Genomic DNA, 17612 nt, shown 5'->3' with positions numbered 1-17612 from the left:
GCCGACTCCCTCCTGGCGCCCACCGGACGCTGGCTGGGCGGGCGGGCCAGCTCCCCCTGTCGGGCGCGCCTCCGCCCCAAAATGCCCGCCTGGGCGATCCTGCCTATCGCCTTGCCCGCCTTCAGCATCACCGGCATGTGGATCGTGTGAGTAACACAGGACGGGGGCGGGAAGGGACCCTCACCAGCGGACCCGCGCGCCACGCTTCCAGCCAGCGGCGTTTCTGCCCCGCTTGCTTGCCCCGAGCGGCTCTAGGGGCGCCGCCGGGGGGGGGAGGCGAAGGTGGCGGGCTGCGCTGCGCTCCGGAGCCGTGGCTGCCTCACGCGCCTCAGCCTGCCCGCGCCCTGGCCTGGCCTCTCTGCCCGGCCCTGCGCCCGCGAGCCTGCCCTCCGGACTGAGCCGGGGATGGCGCTCGCATCTCCTCGCATGGCCCCAGCCTCGGAGCTGCTCGAAAAAGCGCCTCCGCTTCTCCTCCACCCGTGCAAGGCGGGGTGGAAGTGAGCCAGTGCCAGTGGAAAGTTTCAGGGCTGAGACCTGTTAGGGTGGAGGGCAGCATCTGCGTGGAAGGATGCTTTGCGTGTCGTGGGTTTGTGTCTCGTCCGCCCGGAAATGCGCCCAGCCTGCCACATGTTTCCAGAGCGCTGCTTATACAGTAGTGCGATGCGCGCTCCTCGTGCGTGCCCGAGGTGTCTTCCCGACGACATGCTTATTAAGCATTCCTCCGGATTTGTTTTCGCGCAGTTTTTTTTTTAATATTTATTAATTTTCCAACAGTTTAAACACAACACTACAAAAAAAACATAAAAAACCACAATACAATACAATACAAAATCACTACAAAACACTGACACATGAAACTAACAAAACAAAAACAAGACCCATTTAAAACACATCAAACAATTTCATTATCTTTCATTCACTTGTTTCCACGACCTCCTCACACCTCCCTTTTTGTATTCCACTTCTGTTAATTGTTTCAGCAATTCCTTTCCATCTTCCTCTGTTTTCTATCCTATAATTATCTTAACACATTCTAACCTTACTTTTGTTTTCGCGCAGTTTTGCGCACGCGTTGGATGACGCCCTGGGTGTACTGAGCATTGATTCTGATTCGTTTGGCCAGAGATGTTCGGACATTGCACCAAAGCAATGAAAGGAGAAAGGAGATTCCGACAAAATATCAGGAAGAACTCTCTTGTAGTAAGAGCTGTTGGACAGTGGAACGGTCTCCCTCTGGAGGTTGTGGTCTCTCCTTCCTTAGAAGTTTTTAAAGCAGAGGTTTTTAAGCATTTCTCCTCTGTCTCTTTCATTTACAAAGTTTAAATGTTTGACCGGGAGTCAATCAGCTACTGGTAAATTCCATTTACTTCATCATGCAATTGGGTTAGAATTGTGGAGTTGGAAGGGACCGCGAGGGTCATCTAACTCCCTGCAAGGCAGGAATCTCAGCATGACAGATGGTCATCCAAAGGCAAGGTAACTGCTTTTCACAGAAAATGAAGGACTGGCAGAACAAGTGCAAACCAATTATATGGCAAATCAGAAGGAATGACAAAAGGGCACCTCTAAAGGTGCTTAGGCTAAATAATTGAGACTTTAAAAATGCAGCTGTTAAGATGAAAAAAGGTGCAAAGGGAGGGACATGGGGGAAATCACAGAACAGCTAAATAAATCCTTTGCCCCTGCCTACAGGGGTTTAGAGACCCACAAGTGAACACACACACACACTCTCTCTCTCTATATATATATATTAGTACTGCACCTAAGACATGCAAAGGATGGGGCTATAGACATTTTAGAAACTGGCAGCTTAAAACCCAGCTTCCCATTGTCAGCTGGCATTTACCCAAGGCGCTCCAGGGGTAGTTGGTTTCATACAAGAGTGGAAGGTGCTCAGCGTTCCACTGCCCAACTTCAGAATTTTACAGGAGCTCCTGAAGTCTATACTCTGCAGCTGAGCTATTTCAGTAGCTATTGCGATAAAAAGCATTGATCTCAAAAGCTTAAGAAGGAGGAGGCTAGCTAAGAATATCCTAAGTCTCCATTAAAGTTGGTTTGGCACCCTTACTCAACAAGCCTGACCCCCCCCCCCACTGGACTTCTTGCCATAAGGAAAGCGACATGAAAAGGCACTGGAACGTGTGGCAGAACAAACTGCTTGACCCAGTGTCATATACCCTCCTGGAAAACAAATTGGAGCAAATGTTCGGTACTCAGCCGGTCACTGTTTAACCTCCCCACAAGCTTTGTGCAGGCAAAATTGTGAAGCAATTGAAAGATTTTCCAGAAGTACACTCAGTGTCTGTGTTTTCAAATAACAAAATCCTTCACACAGGTCCATTACAGTCAGTTTGAGACGTTTTTGTAGCAATGTGGGGTTGATGAAGGAAGAGAGGTGGGGAGGGAGAAAGGAGAAAACAGAGAAAGAGAAAATAAGAGGGGTGAAAGCAGAGAGGGTGAGGGACTTCCATTATTTACATAGTGTATGAGTGGAGATTTTTTTGTCCGCATCGCATGGGTAGGTGTCTTATTTTTGCTGGCAGAGCGAGTGATCAGAGGGCCCAAGTTATGGTTAGTTGCAATTGACTGGTTGCAGGGTGTTTTGTTTGTGTGTGAGGTTAAGTTAGCCCTATTGACTCATAGTTGTTAGGGCAGGGGAGGGGGTCATTGTCTTGTTGGCCTTTGTATGTGATAAAGAGGAGCCACACAAGGGGGAAGGCCTCCTTCTTTGTTTGATCCCATGATAGATTCAGTCTGCTGATTAGTTTTTCTAGTAGCGCTGTTTCCCATGCAGTTTGGTACCAGTGGTCCATGTTCACTGCCAAAAGGTCTCTCCAGTGTCTGGTAAATATTGACCCATGCATTTTCCCCTGCTCAGGGGTGCCAACTTGAATAAAATATTGGGAGGGCGGACAGGTAAGCTCCACCCCACATAATCTATCACAAAACTAGGTACACAGACAGTATTTGAATGGCAATGCCCATCAACCGGGGGGCGGGGGCTCAAATATTTTATTGGGGGTGGCTGAAAGTACCTTGGCCCCTAGGAATTGGCTCCTGTGCCCCCCACCCTTTTACCCTTTCTGGGGGAAATACCCACAAAGTTTTTTTAAAAAAACAGCAGCAGCAGCAGGAACACCTTGTTGCCAAGAACCCTGGTATTTCCTTGACCTGTTCAAAACATTAAGCCCTTCCCTGGAAACATGCACAGTCGCCATTGTTTGCCTGGCTTGAGAGTAAATCCTATGGATTAGTGGGATTTACTTCTGAGTAAGCATGCATAGTGTTGGGCTACTGGTTTCGCCTGGGACTAAAAGATCAAGCAACCTGTCTAGCAGCGGTGGGGCTCAGGGTTGCCTGTCACTACCAGATGGCTGCCTACCCTTGATTGGTGTGTTTAGTTAGCAGATTCTTCCAAGCTGAATCACTTTTCTAGGCTTCTTGTCAATTCTGGACAATGCAGGAGAGGCAGACGGTTGCCTCAAAACATTTGCGGTGCCTCAGGCAGGAAATCTGCATTGTCAAAATATGCGGCTAAACTAAATTACAACTGGCTGCCCTTTACAGATATTCCGTAATGTGCTGCCTGAGGAAGGCTGCCTCAAGCTGACTGATTGGTATCTTGTTGAATCTGTCTTGTCTGGTTGTAAGGAGACAGTTGCCTGCCGTTCGTTAGCTGCAAGACAACGCGTTTGGGTTGTCTGGCTAGAGAGGGAGCAAGATGCAAATATTCAAATAGCTCCAGGTATATAGGAACATAGGAAGCTGCATTTTGAGTCAGGCCGTGGACCGTCTACCTCTGTATCAGCTACACTGGCCGGCAGCTGTTCTCCAGAGTTTCAGATGAGGAACAAATAATAAGCCCCCTCTCGAATGAAAACCCAGGATGGTTCCTGAAATTCATTCTGACTGGGCAGATAAAATATAACAGATAGAATTCTGCAAGCTCCAAGGAAGCCCAGGCAGACACCCCTAGATGGTGGAGATGCCAGGCGTCATTCTGGTGCCCGGGCATCTTCACTTGGTTGCAAGTGGCTGGTAAATGTAAAGGGTCCAGTCGTGACCAACTCTGGGGTTGCGGCGCTCATCTTGCTTTATTGACCGAGGGAGCCGGCGTACAGCTTCCGGGTCATGTGGCCAGCATGACTAAGCCGCTTCTGGTGAACCAGAGCAGCCCACGGGAACGCCGTTTACCTTCCCGCTGGAGTGGTACCTATTTATCTACTTGCACTTTGACGTGCTTTCAAACTGCTAGGTTGGCAGGAGCTAGGACCGAGCACTCACCCCGTCGCGGGGATTCAAACTGCTGACCTTCTGATCGGCAAGTCCTAGGCTCTGTGGTTTAACCCACAGCGCCACCCATGTCCCAAGTGGCTGTTAGCCAGGTGCAAAATATGCCTGGCAAAATTTGAACACTGTTCCTGGAGTGCTGGCTGCTGCCATTCCCAGATGCTGAGTAGAGTTTGCAAGAAAGTGGGCAAAGACTTCAGAAGGATTCACAAAAGTGAAGAGGGAGCGGGTAGGTTGGAGTTTCATAGGGCAAGGGATTCGCTTTTGGCTTGTTAATAAGCCAAACTACTCCCTGGTTTTTGGCAAGAAGCAACTTGGTTTATTTCTGAGTCAGTGTTGATACAAGCCATAGGTGACTTGCCTATCACTCCCACCAATATACTGTGCTGCAAGGCATTTCTGGGGAGGCTGGCCAGAGATCCCCTATTTTATGTGGCCAACTTGCAAGCACAAGCAGTGGAGGTTTATGGCCTAGGTCCTAGGAGCATGAGAGCCTGTAGGGCCAGTTTTGGATGAACAGGTGCAGGGCTGTATATATACTTTAGCACACATTGAAGAGGCACTGTGTTTCACAGGCTGGTTTTGTAAAAACCAAAACCAACAAACCATACCCTTTTGGACTGGCTCTTTTCGGACTGCTTTAGCTGGCATGCCTCATCTGTTCCATACCTGCTTCTTACTGCAGAGCATCACAGTTTCCTTAAATACAACGGAGCACCTTATTCCAGAGGGTTCCCTCCTTTGAAGCGACCCTGTTAATAAAAGATAACAAAAAATCCTTGCGGCAGCTACTTTGTTGATGCAACCTTATTTTCAGAGTTGATGGTGAGGTGACACCTCTTCTCCCACTCCGGGTGTTTCCTTAAGAAAGGCCTTCTGCTCCCCCACCCACACTTCCCTTCTGTTGATCATTAGCTGTTGTTTATTGTCTGTCAGGCCATGTGACAGCACTTGCATCTCAGCCAGTTTGCATTAATTTCGAGAACAGCGTTGCATGAGCTACTGCCTCGAAAGCTCGTAAGGCGACCAGCAGGAGTTACAACGCTGGGAGTACATGTGTTACCGGAAAAATCTGAGGGCTCCCTTGGACAAAAAGTAAAGACACCAACCAGAGTAAATTGAAGCAAATCAGCAGCCTGTAGGCTTGGTCTTTATTAAAGAAAGACTGTCACGGCAGGGTGCTCCCCTCACTTGCAGGTGAGAGGAAAGACCCAGAAAGATGGTGTGCAAGACCTTATAAAAACTTTTGAAATTCCCATCCTCTAGCTCAAGCCCACCCCCAGAAACATCATGCATACATTACAGAAAGGAGGGGTTGGCATCATGCATACATTACAGAGAGGAGGGGTTGAAGGAGGAGTTGGTGGTAACCTGAGTGTCCTGTCACCTGGCTGGTTCCTCCTTTCCCCTTGCCCATGAGTCACTTCCAGGAGACAAAGGGGAGTTGGCAGTTTCCTGCCCCCAGAGGGAAGATCTGATCATTGTCCTTTGTTTCAGTCCATGCTGAATCCACTCCCATATGCAAGTTCTTTGTGATCTTGATTGTCTTCTGTCTGGGATCATCAGGGTTGGCATAGCAACTGGGCAGGGCTCCTGTGGATGTGCTGGGATGGTGAAGGGATTATGGCTGACCAGAACCAAGCCACCCCCCTTTGATAGTCCTTGTCATATGGAGTAAAATAAAAATGGAACAGTGCAAATCCGATGTATGGTTGATTTTCTATGAATTTATAACAGAAATGTGGCGTATGTAGTGTGTGAGTGTGTGTGAAGTTTGTACAAACAGAATGATTGGGGTGGGGGGGTTCCTGCTACGCATGTCTGTCATTGAATTCTTCAGAATTCCCATGCAGTCATGTCTTCCTGTTGTTTGGCTTGGGTTTGGGTTTGGATAGCTCAGCCTGTAGAGCATGAATCTCCTAATCTCAGGGTCATGTATTTGAGCCCCACATTGGAGAAAAAATTTCCTGCCTTTCTGGGGCTTGATGACCCTCGAGGTCCCTTCCAACCTTGTTTCAATGATTATCTACCTCCGCTTGCCAGTCTGCAAAGCAGAAATACAGTGGCAGCTTCCTTAAGCTGGTGGTTGAGGATACATAAGATAATGCAAGTTCCCATTGGTTTGTGAAGATCAGCAGGTGGTCACTGCCAACCTGAGCTTCTTCTCAGGAATGCTACGCAACTAAAATACAGTTTTGGGCTCCTTAGGGGAAAAGAGATCAGGCAAGCTGTAGCAAGAGGGGCTTTGATATAGAACTGTTGCGTCCAGAAGAAGCAGATGACGAGCTAGGTTTGCAGACTGCACTTCCTTGCTTATAGTGATCCCAGGGTGGTTCCCAAAATATCACAAAATAAATAGCAGTTACAAAAATATACAAGCCCTGGGTTTGGTTTTGGTTATGAGGTCCATGCCTTTGTTGCATTGGTGTGCTGTTTAGGGGCAAGTCAGGACAGTCCCTTCTGCTGCTTCAAGAGAGCTTCTGTTTTCTGAATTGGCCTCTTTCAGGATTGTGTTGAGTTCTACCTAAACAGAAGAGGCGCTCTGTTTCTCCCTGATCTTGACTTCTGCTCTGATACTCATCCATCTCTGTCCATAGGTATTGCAAGTTCAGAAATGCTTGCAAATCCTTTTGATTTGTGTTTCTCTGTCTGAAAGTTCATTGGGCTTTGCTGCAGACAGTACCAGCAAGGTCGCTTCCAGACAACCTTCTTATCAAGCATCCTGATTTATTTACCGGGGTGCTGGTGGTCCAACTATTTATTGAGCATTCATTCAGATTTTTTGTTCATAGGGAGTTTAGACCATGCTGAATCAAGCAAATGTTACCTGCTTCACTTTTCGCTGCGTTTTACTCTCACTTGGCTTTTCCACAAAAAGTCCAGTGTTTTGAGGAAGTGAGTTTATTGCGCAAGGCTTCCCAACGAACAATAATTGCACAGCCTGAGTTCGCTAGTATGTGTTTGAATGCCACCCAAAAATATCAACAGTTGGGAAGCGCCCAGAAGAAACTATGGGTGAAAGCCGAAGGTATCAAATAAAACAAACCCCCTCTGAGATCAGTGTTCCCAATTGGTTGGGCAGCTCTCATATCCTGTTGTGGGTCCTAGCCACTGAGGGTTAAGTCTTTTGGCGGGTCTTTTATACTTCTCTTAGGGGCAAAAATCCAAAACTTTTGATCAGGTAGCCTACAATCCTCTTTTTCAAAACATGATTTAGATCTTCTTGCAGGGGGGCAGTTGCGTAAATAATGGATTTTTGTTTGGTAATTTCCACATACTACAAGATCATACAGGGCGAGATCATTTACAGTACAGTGGTACCTCAGGTTACAGATGCCTCAGGTTACAGACTCTGCTAACCCCAAAATAGTACCTCGGGTTAAGAACTTTACTTCAGGATGAGAACAGAAATTGCACAGTCGTGGTGCGATGCCAGCGGGAGGCCCCATTAGCTAAAGTGCTACCTCAGGTTAAGAACGGGCCTCCGGAACAAATTAAGTTCTTAATCTGAGGTACCACTGTACTGGAAGACAAAGGCCAGGTCCAAAAATATATATATCATGGAACTAGTTACATGAGCCCAAGGGTGGGGTCTCAAACAGTAACCTCTTTTTCTCATGTTACATGTTAAATTGGTTTTGAAACTTGAGTGCATGATGTACAGTATGTATTTTACAGAAAAACATGGGTTTGACAAGAGGGTCATGGACTCAGTTTTAAGAGATTGTGAGAGACCCTCATTGAAATTCAAATTTTGCTTTGAACCACATTACTATACCATACCTTCCAACATTTCTCTGATGAAAACAGGGACGTCCCATTCCATAATGACAATTTTACTATTTATACCACCACACATCTGACTGGGTTGCCCCAACCACTCTGGGCAGCTTCCAACATATATAATAACATAATAAAACATTAAATATTTTTTTTAAAAAAACTTCCCTATACAGGATTGCCTTCAGATGGATCGGGGGTAGGATAATGTCATACCCTCTGTTACGGAAGGGGGGGGGCATGTCTTCTTCACTACAATATATTTGCTCAATTTCTCTAGGACTCCATCACCCCTCCCCTGTCCTCCATAATCTCTCAAGTAATCCTGTCAAAATCACTCTGCCAAACCTTTCCTCCGGGCAATGCCAGGTGACAGACTACGTGTACATGGACCATTGTCTTCTCAGGATGTGCTTATCTGCGCATATCTCCAGCTCTGCATATTCCCCCCTCCCTCCTCCATATCTCCAGCCCTCTGCATATTCCCCCCTCCCTCCTCCATATGTTAATCCAGTGTAACCCAACCTCTTCTTAATGTATTCATGATGTAACTGGGATGTATTTTGCATGGAGGGAGTTTCAAAAGTTCATGTCACCCCTTTCTCGCTGTTCAATCTCGCCTTGAACCTGTTGCGCAATAAACTTGCATCTTCTGCAGTTTGCTCCTGCTTTTGGCTGAGCTCATTTTCTTCCGCATGGACCCGCGGACCTAGTCCGATGAGCTGGGTGGCAGAGTAGCCCTGCACCCAGATTTTAGCCGTAACAGCTCCAATATTTCTCCGATGAAAATAGGGGCATCCTAAGGAAAAGTGGGACATTCCGGGATCAAATCAGAAACTGGGATGGCTTCTCTAAATCACGACGTCCCGGGAAAATAGGGACACTTGGAGGGTTTGCTGTACAAAACAGTAAAGGATAAAACCATAAATAGAAGGAATAGATGCAATGACGAGAAGGCAAGCAAAGCAGACTGGATGCTATGCTATGCTTACACAAAGCAGGTTGGATGAGGACCGTAGATGAAGCCATGGCCTTGTGAAAAAGGAAGGAGCCCTATGCTTAGAATTTTGAATGTGGGCACCCAGCAACAGGAAGCCCCTCCCCCCAGTACACCTGAGAAACTGCAGCTCCAGGCCCAGTCGGAGGGACCAATTACAGCATTTAGCCAATTGCTAGTTTCTCTCGCATGATTCAGGACGTCTGTGGTTTCGTCTAGGCTCCGTCATCCCATCCAGCCACTCCATGTTAATTTGCTTGGCTGGCGGTGCCAGCTGCTTATTATACCTCAGCCGTAAATAATGGAAGTGTGGTTGGTATCCTAGAGGGAATGATGCTTGTACGTGGCTAGGCATGGTTTGGGCACTTCTTGGGGTCTTGCCCGCTGATCCTACCCCCTGGAGAAAGCTGCTATTTGAAAGATAAAATCTGTGAACTTGGCGTTGGCCAAAGCCATTCTGACTTTGAGTCGTAGAATTGTAGTGTCGGAAGGGACCGTGAGGGTCTTCCAGTCCCAACTTCTTGCAACGCAGGACTCTGTTGCACAACGCAGGGCTCAAACCCACAGCTCTGAGATTAAGAGTCTCATGCTCTACTGACTTGCACCATGGTAGTGCCAGTAATGTTGTCTTCTTGCCTTTGCCAGAGAGTGAAGGGAGCTATGAGTTTTGTTTAGCGGTAGGAGCAACCAACCTTTAGAACTGGCTGAGCAGTCTTGGATTTCTTGGACATATAAGTAATAAGTAAGCAAATGAATGCTGGGACGCGGGTGGTTCTGTGGGTTAAACCACAGAGCCTAGGACTTGCCGATCAGAAGGTCGGCGGTTCGAATCCCCGCGACGGGGTGAGCTCCCGTTGTTCGGTCCCTGCTCCTGCCAACCTAGCAGTTCGAAAGCACGTCAAAGTGCAAGTAGATAAATAGGTACTGCTCCGGCGGGAAGGTAAACGGCGTTTCCGTGCGCTGCTCTGGTTCGCCAGAAGCGGCTTAGTCATGCTGGCCACATGACCCGGAAGCTGTATGCCGGCTCCCTCGGCCAATAAAGCGGGATGAGCGCCGCAACCCCAGAGTCGGTGACGACTGGACCTAATCGTCAGGGGTCCCTTTACCCCTTTACCTTTAAGCAAATGAAAGCTTTCCATAAAGCTATAACATCATAGACTGGGAGCTGCCTGTTAGTTCTTTATTTATAAATGATGTGAATTTAAGCAAGCAGGTCCTTGCAAACAGAATGTTGCAGAGTGTATAATTGGGGTGCGTGCTTGTGGTCACTTCAGACAACCTGTTTACCGAACATCCAGATTTATTTGGACAAAGTTTGCAGGTAGGTTACATGTTTATTGAATATTCATGCAGATTAAATGAGGTTAAGTCAAGCAATGGTTACCCCACGTTTTCCAGTACATTTCATAACCCCCTTTCTTATTGCAAAAAGTCTCATTTTTTGCAGATAGGGGAGAAGCAGGTTTATTACATAAGAGCCCAAATCCACCCTAATTGTGCAATGCCCACTTTCTGGTATGAATTGAAACCCACCCACAATACAGTGACAGCCTGGAAGTGCCTGGTGTTTCCTGTTTTAGCCTGTGGCAAAGAGAGTTGAAAAAACACACACAACCCCATGAAAAATGGGTTGCGTGCTCTAATTTGGCTCTTAATTCACAAACAGTTTTGTTTAGATTTTAAAATTTTAAAAGTGCAACCAGTCTGCATGCAAGTCAGCAAGCGATTGAGTTAATTGGGTTTGGCCTGGGAGGACCTCTGATGGTGGCACTATCTCAGGGTTGGGATTTCACAGCGGGTTACTTTACTGGGCTTCTGAAAGCTGCCCTCCTTCTCACAACAGGGTGCAACAGTAAACTATATCGGAGGGTTATTGTAGGCTACTCTCAGCCCAACCTGCAATGTGGTGGTTGGAGTGAAGGCCCAGAATCCCTTGTGCTCCATTTTACCTTGGCAAAAAAGGTCACATCCAGCAGCACGGCATCAGTTGCTGACACCCCAGCGGGGTGGGTTCGCCAGCCCTCGCCACCGGAACGACCCCATCCCCTAGCGGGGTTGTGCTGATCCAACTGCCTGCCTGCACAGAGGGGAGCCCGGCTGGCCAACACGACCCTTGATGGGCAGAGAGGAGCATCAGGCCACTCTGCGGTGAGGGCACCTGGTTTGTGCCTGCTCAAAAATTGTGTGCACCCCCCGCCCCTCCATGCCTTGCCCCTGGTCACGTCTCCCCTTGAATACACAAAAGTACAGGGTAGGTTCAGGGACGCAGGTGGCGCTGTGTGTTAAACCACAGAGCCTAGGACTTGCCGATCAGAAGGTCGGTGGTTCGAATCTCCGCGATGGGGTGAGCTCCCGTTGCTCAGTCCCTGCTCCTGCCAACCTAGCAGTTAGAAAGCACATCAAAGTGCAAGTAGATAAATAGGTACTGCTCCGGTGGGAAGGTAAACGGCGTTTCCGTGCGCTGCTCTGGTTCGCCAGAAGCGGCTTAGTCAAGCTGGCCACATGACCCGGAAGCTGTACGCCGGCTCCCTCGGCCAATAAAGTGAGATGAGCACCGCAATCCCAGAGTCGGTCACGACTGGACCTAACGGTCAGGGGTCCCTTTACTTTTTACAGGGTAGGTTCTGTCTGGCGCTACTCTAGCCCATCTCCCAACTTCCGAAAGGTGCCAAACCATCTCCCTGACTGATGTGACTGACTTGTGAAGAGCTGCTGCCTTGCCACTCTGGCAGCTCCTTCAAGGCGCTTCCCCTCCCTGATCCACTCTTCCCATTGTGTTTACTCCAGTGGGATATAAATGACCTGCTACACATGCTATTAGATTGTAATTTTAATCTCGCTTGGACTACTGCAATGCACTCTCTGTGGGGCTACCTTTGAAGGTGACCCGGAAACTACAACTAATCCAGAATGCGGCAGCTAGACTGTTGACTGGGAGTGGCCGCCGGTACCACATAACACCGGTCCTGAAAGACCTACATTGGCTCCCAGTACGTTTCCAAGCGCAATTCAAAGTGTTGGTGCTGACCTTAAAGCCCTAAACAGCCTCGGTCCTGTATACCTGAAGGAGCGTCTCCACCCCCATCGTTCAGCCTGGACACTAAGGTCCAGTGCCGAGGGCCTTCTGGCGGTTCCCTCACTGTGAGAAGCCAAGTTACAGGGAACCAGGCAGAGGGCCTTCTCGCTAGTGGCACCCGCCCTGTGGAACGCCCTCCCGCCAGATGTCAAAGAGAACAATAACTACCAAGCTTTTAGAAGACATCTAAAAGCAGCCCTGTTTAGGGAAGCTTTTAATGTTTAATACGTTATATATTGTATTTTAGTGTTTTGTTGAAAGCCGCCCAGAGTGTCTGGGGAAGCCCAGCCAGATGGGCGGGGTATACATAATAAATTATTATTATTATTACCAAAAAGTTTGAGCCCATGCCTTTGCATCCAAATCGAAAGGTTCTGCTCACCTCTTGTTTTAGCAGGGGGCTGAAATTTAGACCCTTCTTTTCTTTGTTAGGTTTTGAGAGAGGCAGAAAAGGACTGCCGTGCTTAAAAAAAATCAAGTGCATACAAATATATATGCAAATTGGGACTTGCATTCTTTCGCCCACAGCTCAAACCTGGCTTCACCCCTGTTTTTGGACACAGATTTGCTGGCCAGCCTTTCTCTCTATTATTCAGGCAGACTGTTTGCATTTAAAAGAATTATTTTAAGCACTGCCTGTTAGGGATGGGCAAGGATCTGTCGGTTTGGGCTTCTCTCGGGTTTTTCGCCCCTTCTCCGCCCCCCCTCCCCCAGTCTTCATTCAGTTCACCATATTTCTGCATCAGTCTGCGTTCTTATTTTGAAAAGTGAATGCAAAAATGTTTGAATTGATTAATACTGCTGTTATATGCTAAGAATGTGGAATCTTAGAAATTTGTGATTTGGTGGGCTCTCCCTAAACGTGCTGATGGTTATCATGCCAATTAACAATGTTCAATTACCATATTTCTCGCTCTATAAGGCGCACCAGACCACAAGACGCACCTAGTTTTTGGAGGAGAAAAAACAAGAGAAAAAAAATACTCTGAATCTCAGAAGCCAGAACAGCAAGAGGGATCGCTGTGCAGTGAAAGCAGCAATCCCTCTTGCTTCTGGGATAGCTGTGCAGCCTGCATTCGCTCCATAAGGCGCACACACATTTCCCCTTACTTTTTAGGAGGGAAAAAGTGAGTCTTATAGGACAAAAAATACGGTAAATGGAAAGGACAGTCCTGTGGCTGCTGTAGCAGCAGTGGTGAGCAGTAGTATGTGGATTGCCTTTCTGCACGTTGTCCTACTAACACAGTGTGTTGGGGGGGGGGTCAGGGAAACCTTGGACCCAGGTGTCAAACACTGACCCCAGACCTCACTTATTTGGCCCTTGGGAATCTTACCAGGCCACACCCTCTTTCCCTGAGCCACACCCCCTTACTGGCCTTGGGCTGCAACCTCCTGGAGTGCTTTTGCTTGGTTGGAATGTTTACTTGACCTCTGAACCTGGCTTCTTGCTTGTCTGGACGGAGGATACAGAGGGATGTGCGACTGCGTCTAGAACAGCTAGTAGAAAACAGTATTCATTGCTCCACCCACTTTTGGCCCTGACCCCACCCTCTGCTGGCATGTGGGCGTGGCTTCCCAGAAGCAAATGCAGCCCTGAGGCTGAAAAATCTTCCTTAAAAGGTTGCTATCTAAGGGGTGGGGAGGCATTTGGAGCCGTTTTGCCTGGGATGCATGTCGGACTCCTTATCACTAGACAAACACTGCCAAGCAGATAGTCTGGCAGGGGAAGCAGCTGATTCCAAGTGCAGGGGTGGCCCCCACCTTAGCTAGAGTGAGGCAACTGCCTCAGACAGACGATGCTATAATAAGGCGCCCGCCTCCCACTGCCTGCTATTTCTCCATCCAGAGTTCATCAGCTCTTCCCTTCTGTTGGAGGTCAGCAACACGTGCCAGCCCAGCTCCATTAGCATGTGGACCCCAAAATTTTGGACCCCCCCAAAAGCTTAGTGCTGGTTTTCTGCTGCAAATCCCGCGTTTTGTGCCGCGCCTCCCCCCAAACCGAGTAATTGACACAGCAAATCGGGGTCACAAGTAAATAGCCAAAAACCCAACGTTGTCCGCTTGACTCCATACTGGTGCCAAAGCTGTGTCCTGGTTTTGTACCACAAACCCCACTTTCTGTGCCATCCCCAAAACTCTGTAATTGACACTCAAATCAGGGGCCACAGGTACATCCCAAACAGTGTTCGAAACTCCCATTGTTCTAGGTGTATTTTGCGACAGGGAATTTCATTAGCACAAGCCGTTTCTGAGCTCTGGGCCCAGTACTGCACCTAAGATTTCATATTAAAACTGCGGAGTGGAAGGAAAGGAGGACCTTTTTCTGCCTCTCTGCTTCCAGCTCCTCTGGTGAAGACTGGAGAAGAGACCCTCTTAAGGATATTAGGGGGGTGGGCAGTGGAAAGACTAGACCATGTGAAAAATGAACCTAATATTTTAGCTGCCGTTCATTCATTTTCAGCTTTGTATTAAAAAGCGAGCGTAGATGTTCCCCTGTTGCGTCCATAACTTCGGTTTCAGGTGCCATTTAGCTCCTAGCTTTCATATCTCCATATCTAACACTGACCCCAAAGCCCAAGCTTGTCCGATTGACTGCACACTGGTGTCAAAGTTGTGTGCTGGTTTGGTGCTCTATTCTTAACACACCTGTTGCCTCCAGGTGTGATGGAGGATGCTATCCCATTGCTTAGGCTAAACTGCAGTGCAGCATGACCCAGATTGCCTCAAAATCTCTACCAATCCACTTTATAGATGGGCAGCAAAGGTTAAGAGAAATGACTTGCTGAAGGCTACGCACCGAATTTGTGGTTGAGGAGGCAGGAGTTTGAAGACTGCTTCCCACCTTTGGTCCGAACACCCTGTTTACTGTGTATTCTTAATGGAGGCTTGAGCATCAGGGCTGCTCCTAGGCTGCAGAGAACTGAGAAGCAGCTGTTTGAGAAGAGCAGACACGATCACTTCTTTCACTTCTTTCTTTTATTCCCTACAGGTATGCCATGGCACTGTCGAACAATCACATCTGCCCAGTCCATAATTGGTAAGAGTTCTTCCTCCCTTTGCACCATGGCTTTTGTTGGTGGCTCTGCCTGTCTGTGTGGGTTTTCCTGGGCTGTTTCTCATCTCCTTGCTCATTTGCTTGCATTCTGCTTCTAGCCAGGAGGGGAAAGACCTTGATCTGGTATTTCAAGCGCAAGATGGTACGGTTTACTTAGACTCTGTGCTTTCATAGTCTTTTTATTTTTTTTCCCCCCAACCCAAAGTCGGCCGCCTAGATGATGTAAGTAGCTAAAGAACTCTAACTATGAAAGCCTGAAGACGTGAAAGTTTGCAGTTTTGCCAACGATTGCATGGTGCACGTAGTCCGCTATTTAAAGCACAGAGTCTACCCACCCATTGCATTACAGGGTTTAAAAATAAAAAAATACACCACTTGGTGGTCTTCATGCTTGTGGAGAAAAAAGGAGGCATGCTAGACAGTTTCACCTTAAGTGGTGGCGAACCTCCAACCTGCAGGCATTGTAATTCAGATTGTTTTGCCTAAGCCCTGCCCACTTTCCCTACACTTGATGTCATATACAATGATGCCTGGTGTGGTTTGCAGGGATCAGCCATCCAGCCGGAGTGGCTTGATTTCAAACCATGCCGGCGAAGGGAGTGCAATGTGCAGGTGCTGCTGATCAACAGAATGTTGGCGCTTGCGAATCCGTGTGACTTTGCCCATGTGGTTTGAGTTGAAACTGCAAGGGCGAAGGAAAATGACATCGTCTTGATGTCAAGAGGATTGACAGGTAGGTGGGCCCAGTCCTCCTGCCAAAATGGATTGAGAGACATAAGCACTCACCCTCCTTGCTGGAAAAGGGACCTCTTTAATCCTTAAAGGCTCCAAATCCTAAAGGAAGGAGGGGCTGGAGTCTTAGTCTGTATGAACCCCGATAGCTCAGCTGGTTGGAGTGTGGTGCTGATCAATGCCAAGGTTGCAGGTTCTATCCCTGTATGGGACAACTGTTTATTCCTGCAATCACAGGGGGTTGGACTTAGATTATACACAGGTCGCGTCCAACTCCGTGATTCTCTTTGTGGGAACTTTTAATTTCTCAGCAGGATATGCCAGCGTCATGAGGAACCAATGGGCTTTCATGGTGAATAGATCAAGTAGTTAGTAAATAGAGAAGCAACATAGACTGGCTACAAAACATAGCATGAAAACAATATTTTGACTCCCTCCTCTTCACCACTTACAAACCTCCCTCCACATTATTTATTGTACATAAGGATATGTACAATTTTAATGCCCACAATGTGCAGCTCCATTTATTATATGAAAGGAATGCCCTTTTTGACTAAAAATGAATATAAAAAATATTGTTACACTTTCTAAGCTCTCCCCCCATTTTAATGTAGCACTTAAAATTTTGTAGCAGAGTCCCAATCAACGGACAATTTTGGGGCAGGGACTAAGGTTATTTTTTAACCCAAAGCTGCAGTCGGGATCAGAGGTTCATGCAGAGGAGACGTGGATATGCATATCTCTCGCTCTGTCTCCCTGTGGGCCTTATCTCCAAGGTTTCAGCCAGGAGTGTTTCCTAGTCCTGTCTGGAGCCACCAGGAATTGAACCTAGGAACCTCTGCATGCTAGGGACAATTGCATGCATACAACAGCTCTGGCATCCTGCAACTTTAAAGGTCCTGCCTTGCACTTGGAACAGGAGATGCACAGAGGATCACCTTTCTTCTTTCTCACTAGGACACCCCACCTTCCAAAGACCTACCAACCAGTTGCTGTTGTTGTTATTTAGTCATTTAGTTGTGTCCGACTCTTCGTGACCCCATGGATCAGAGCACGCCAGGGACTCCTGTCCTTCACTGCCTCCCGCAGTTTGGTCAAACTCATTTTGGTAGCTTCGAGAACACTGTCCAACCAACTTGTCCTCTGTCGTCCCCTTCTCCTTGTGCCCTCCATCTTTCCCAACATCAGGATCTTTTCCAAGGAGTCTTCTCTTCTCATGAGGTGGCCAAAGTATTGGAGCCTCAGCTTCATGATCTGTCCTTCCAGTGAGCACTCAGGGCTGATTTCCTTACGAATGGATAGGTTTGATCTTCTTGCAGTCCATGGGAGCTAGCTGCAAAATGCATGTGTTTAGAATTAAATAATAGGGTGTCTCTGAGCGCATTCAGACCTCAGGAATTTATTTGCAGCACCAGAACTGAACTGGGCTCACTGTCCTTTGGCACAAAAGTCTACCCCTTGGTTACCTTCCTTCATTTCAGCTAAGTTCAGTGGGAAATGTTAACTCTGTTGTTGCTGCTACAGTGGTGCCCCGCAAGACGAATGCCTCGCAAGACGAAAAACTCGCTAGACGAAAGGGTTTTGCGGTTTTTGAGCTGCTTCGCAAGACGAATTTCCCTATGGGCTTGCTTCGCAAGACGAAAACGTCTTGCAAGTTTGTTTCCTTTTTCTTAACACCGTTA

General features: G+C 47.8%; 1 protein-coding gene across 1 annotated transcript in view; it reads left to right on the top strand.

Annotated features, from left to right (window-relative positions):
- Positions 1 to 17612, top strand: part of NFKB2 (nuclear factor kappa B subunit 2) — an 86990-nt gene continuing 69378 nt past the window's right edge. Inside the window, exons 1-2 of the mRNA XM_083502490.1 lie at positions 1 to 146; positions 15133 to 15180. Coding sequence (XP_083358616.1) covers positions 82 to 146; positions 15133 to 15180 — 113 coding nt within the window. The 5' untranslated portion in view covers positions 1 to 81. The remainder of the gene's footprint in view (positions 147 to 15132; positions 15181 to 17612) is intronic.

Source organism: Podarcis liolepis (assembly GCF_965112155.1).
Source record: "Podarcis liolepis genome assembly, chromosome: 5".
Classification (NCBI taxonomy): domain Eukaryota; kingdom Metazoa; phylum Chordata; class Lepidosauria; order Squamata; family Lacertidae; genus Podarcis; species Podarcis liolepis.
Note: the sequence above shows the minus strand (reverse complement) of the source record. Positions and strands in the feature narration are given on the sequence as shown.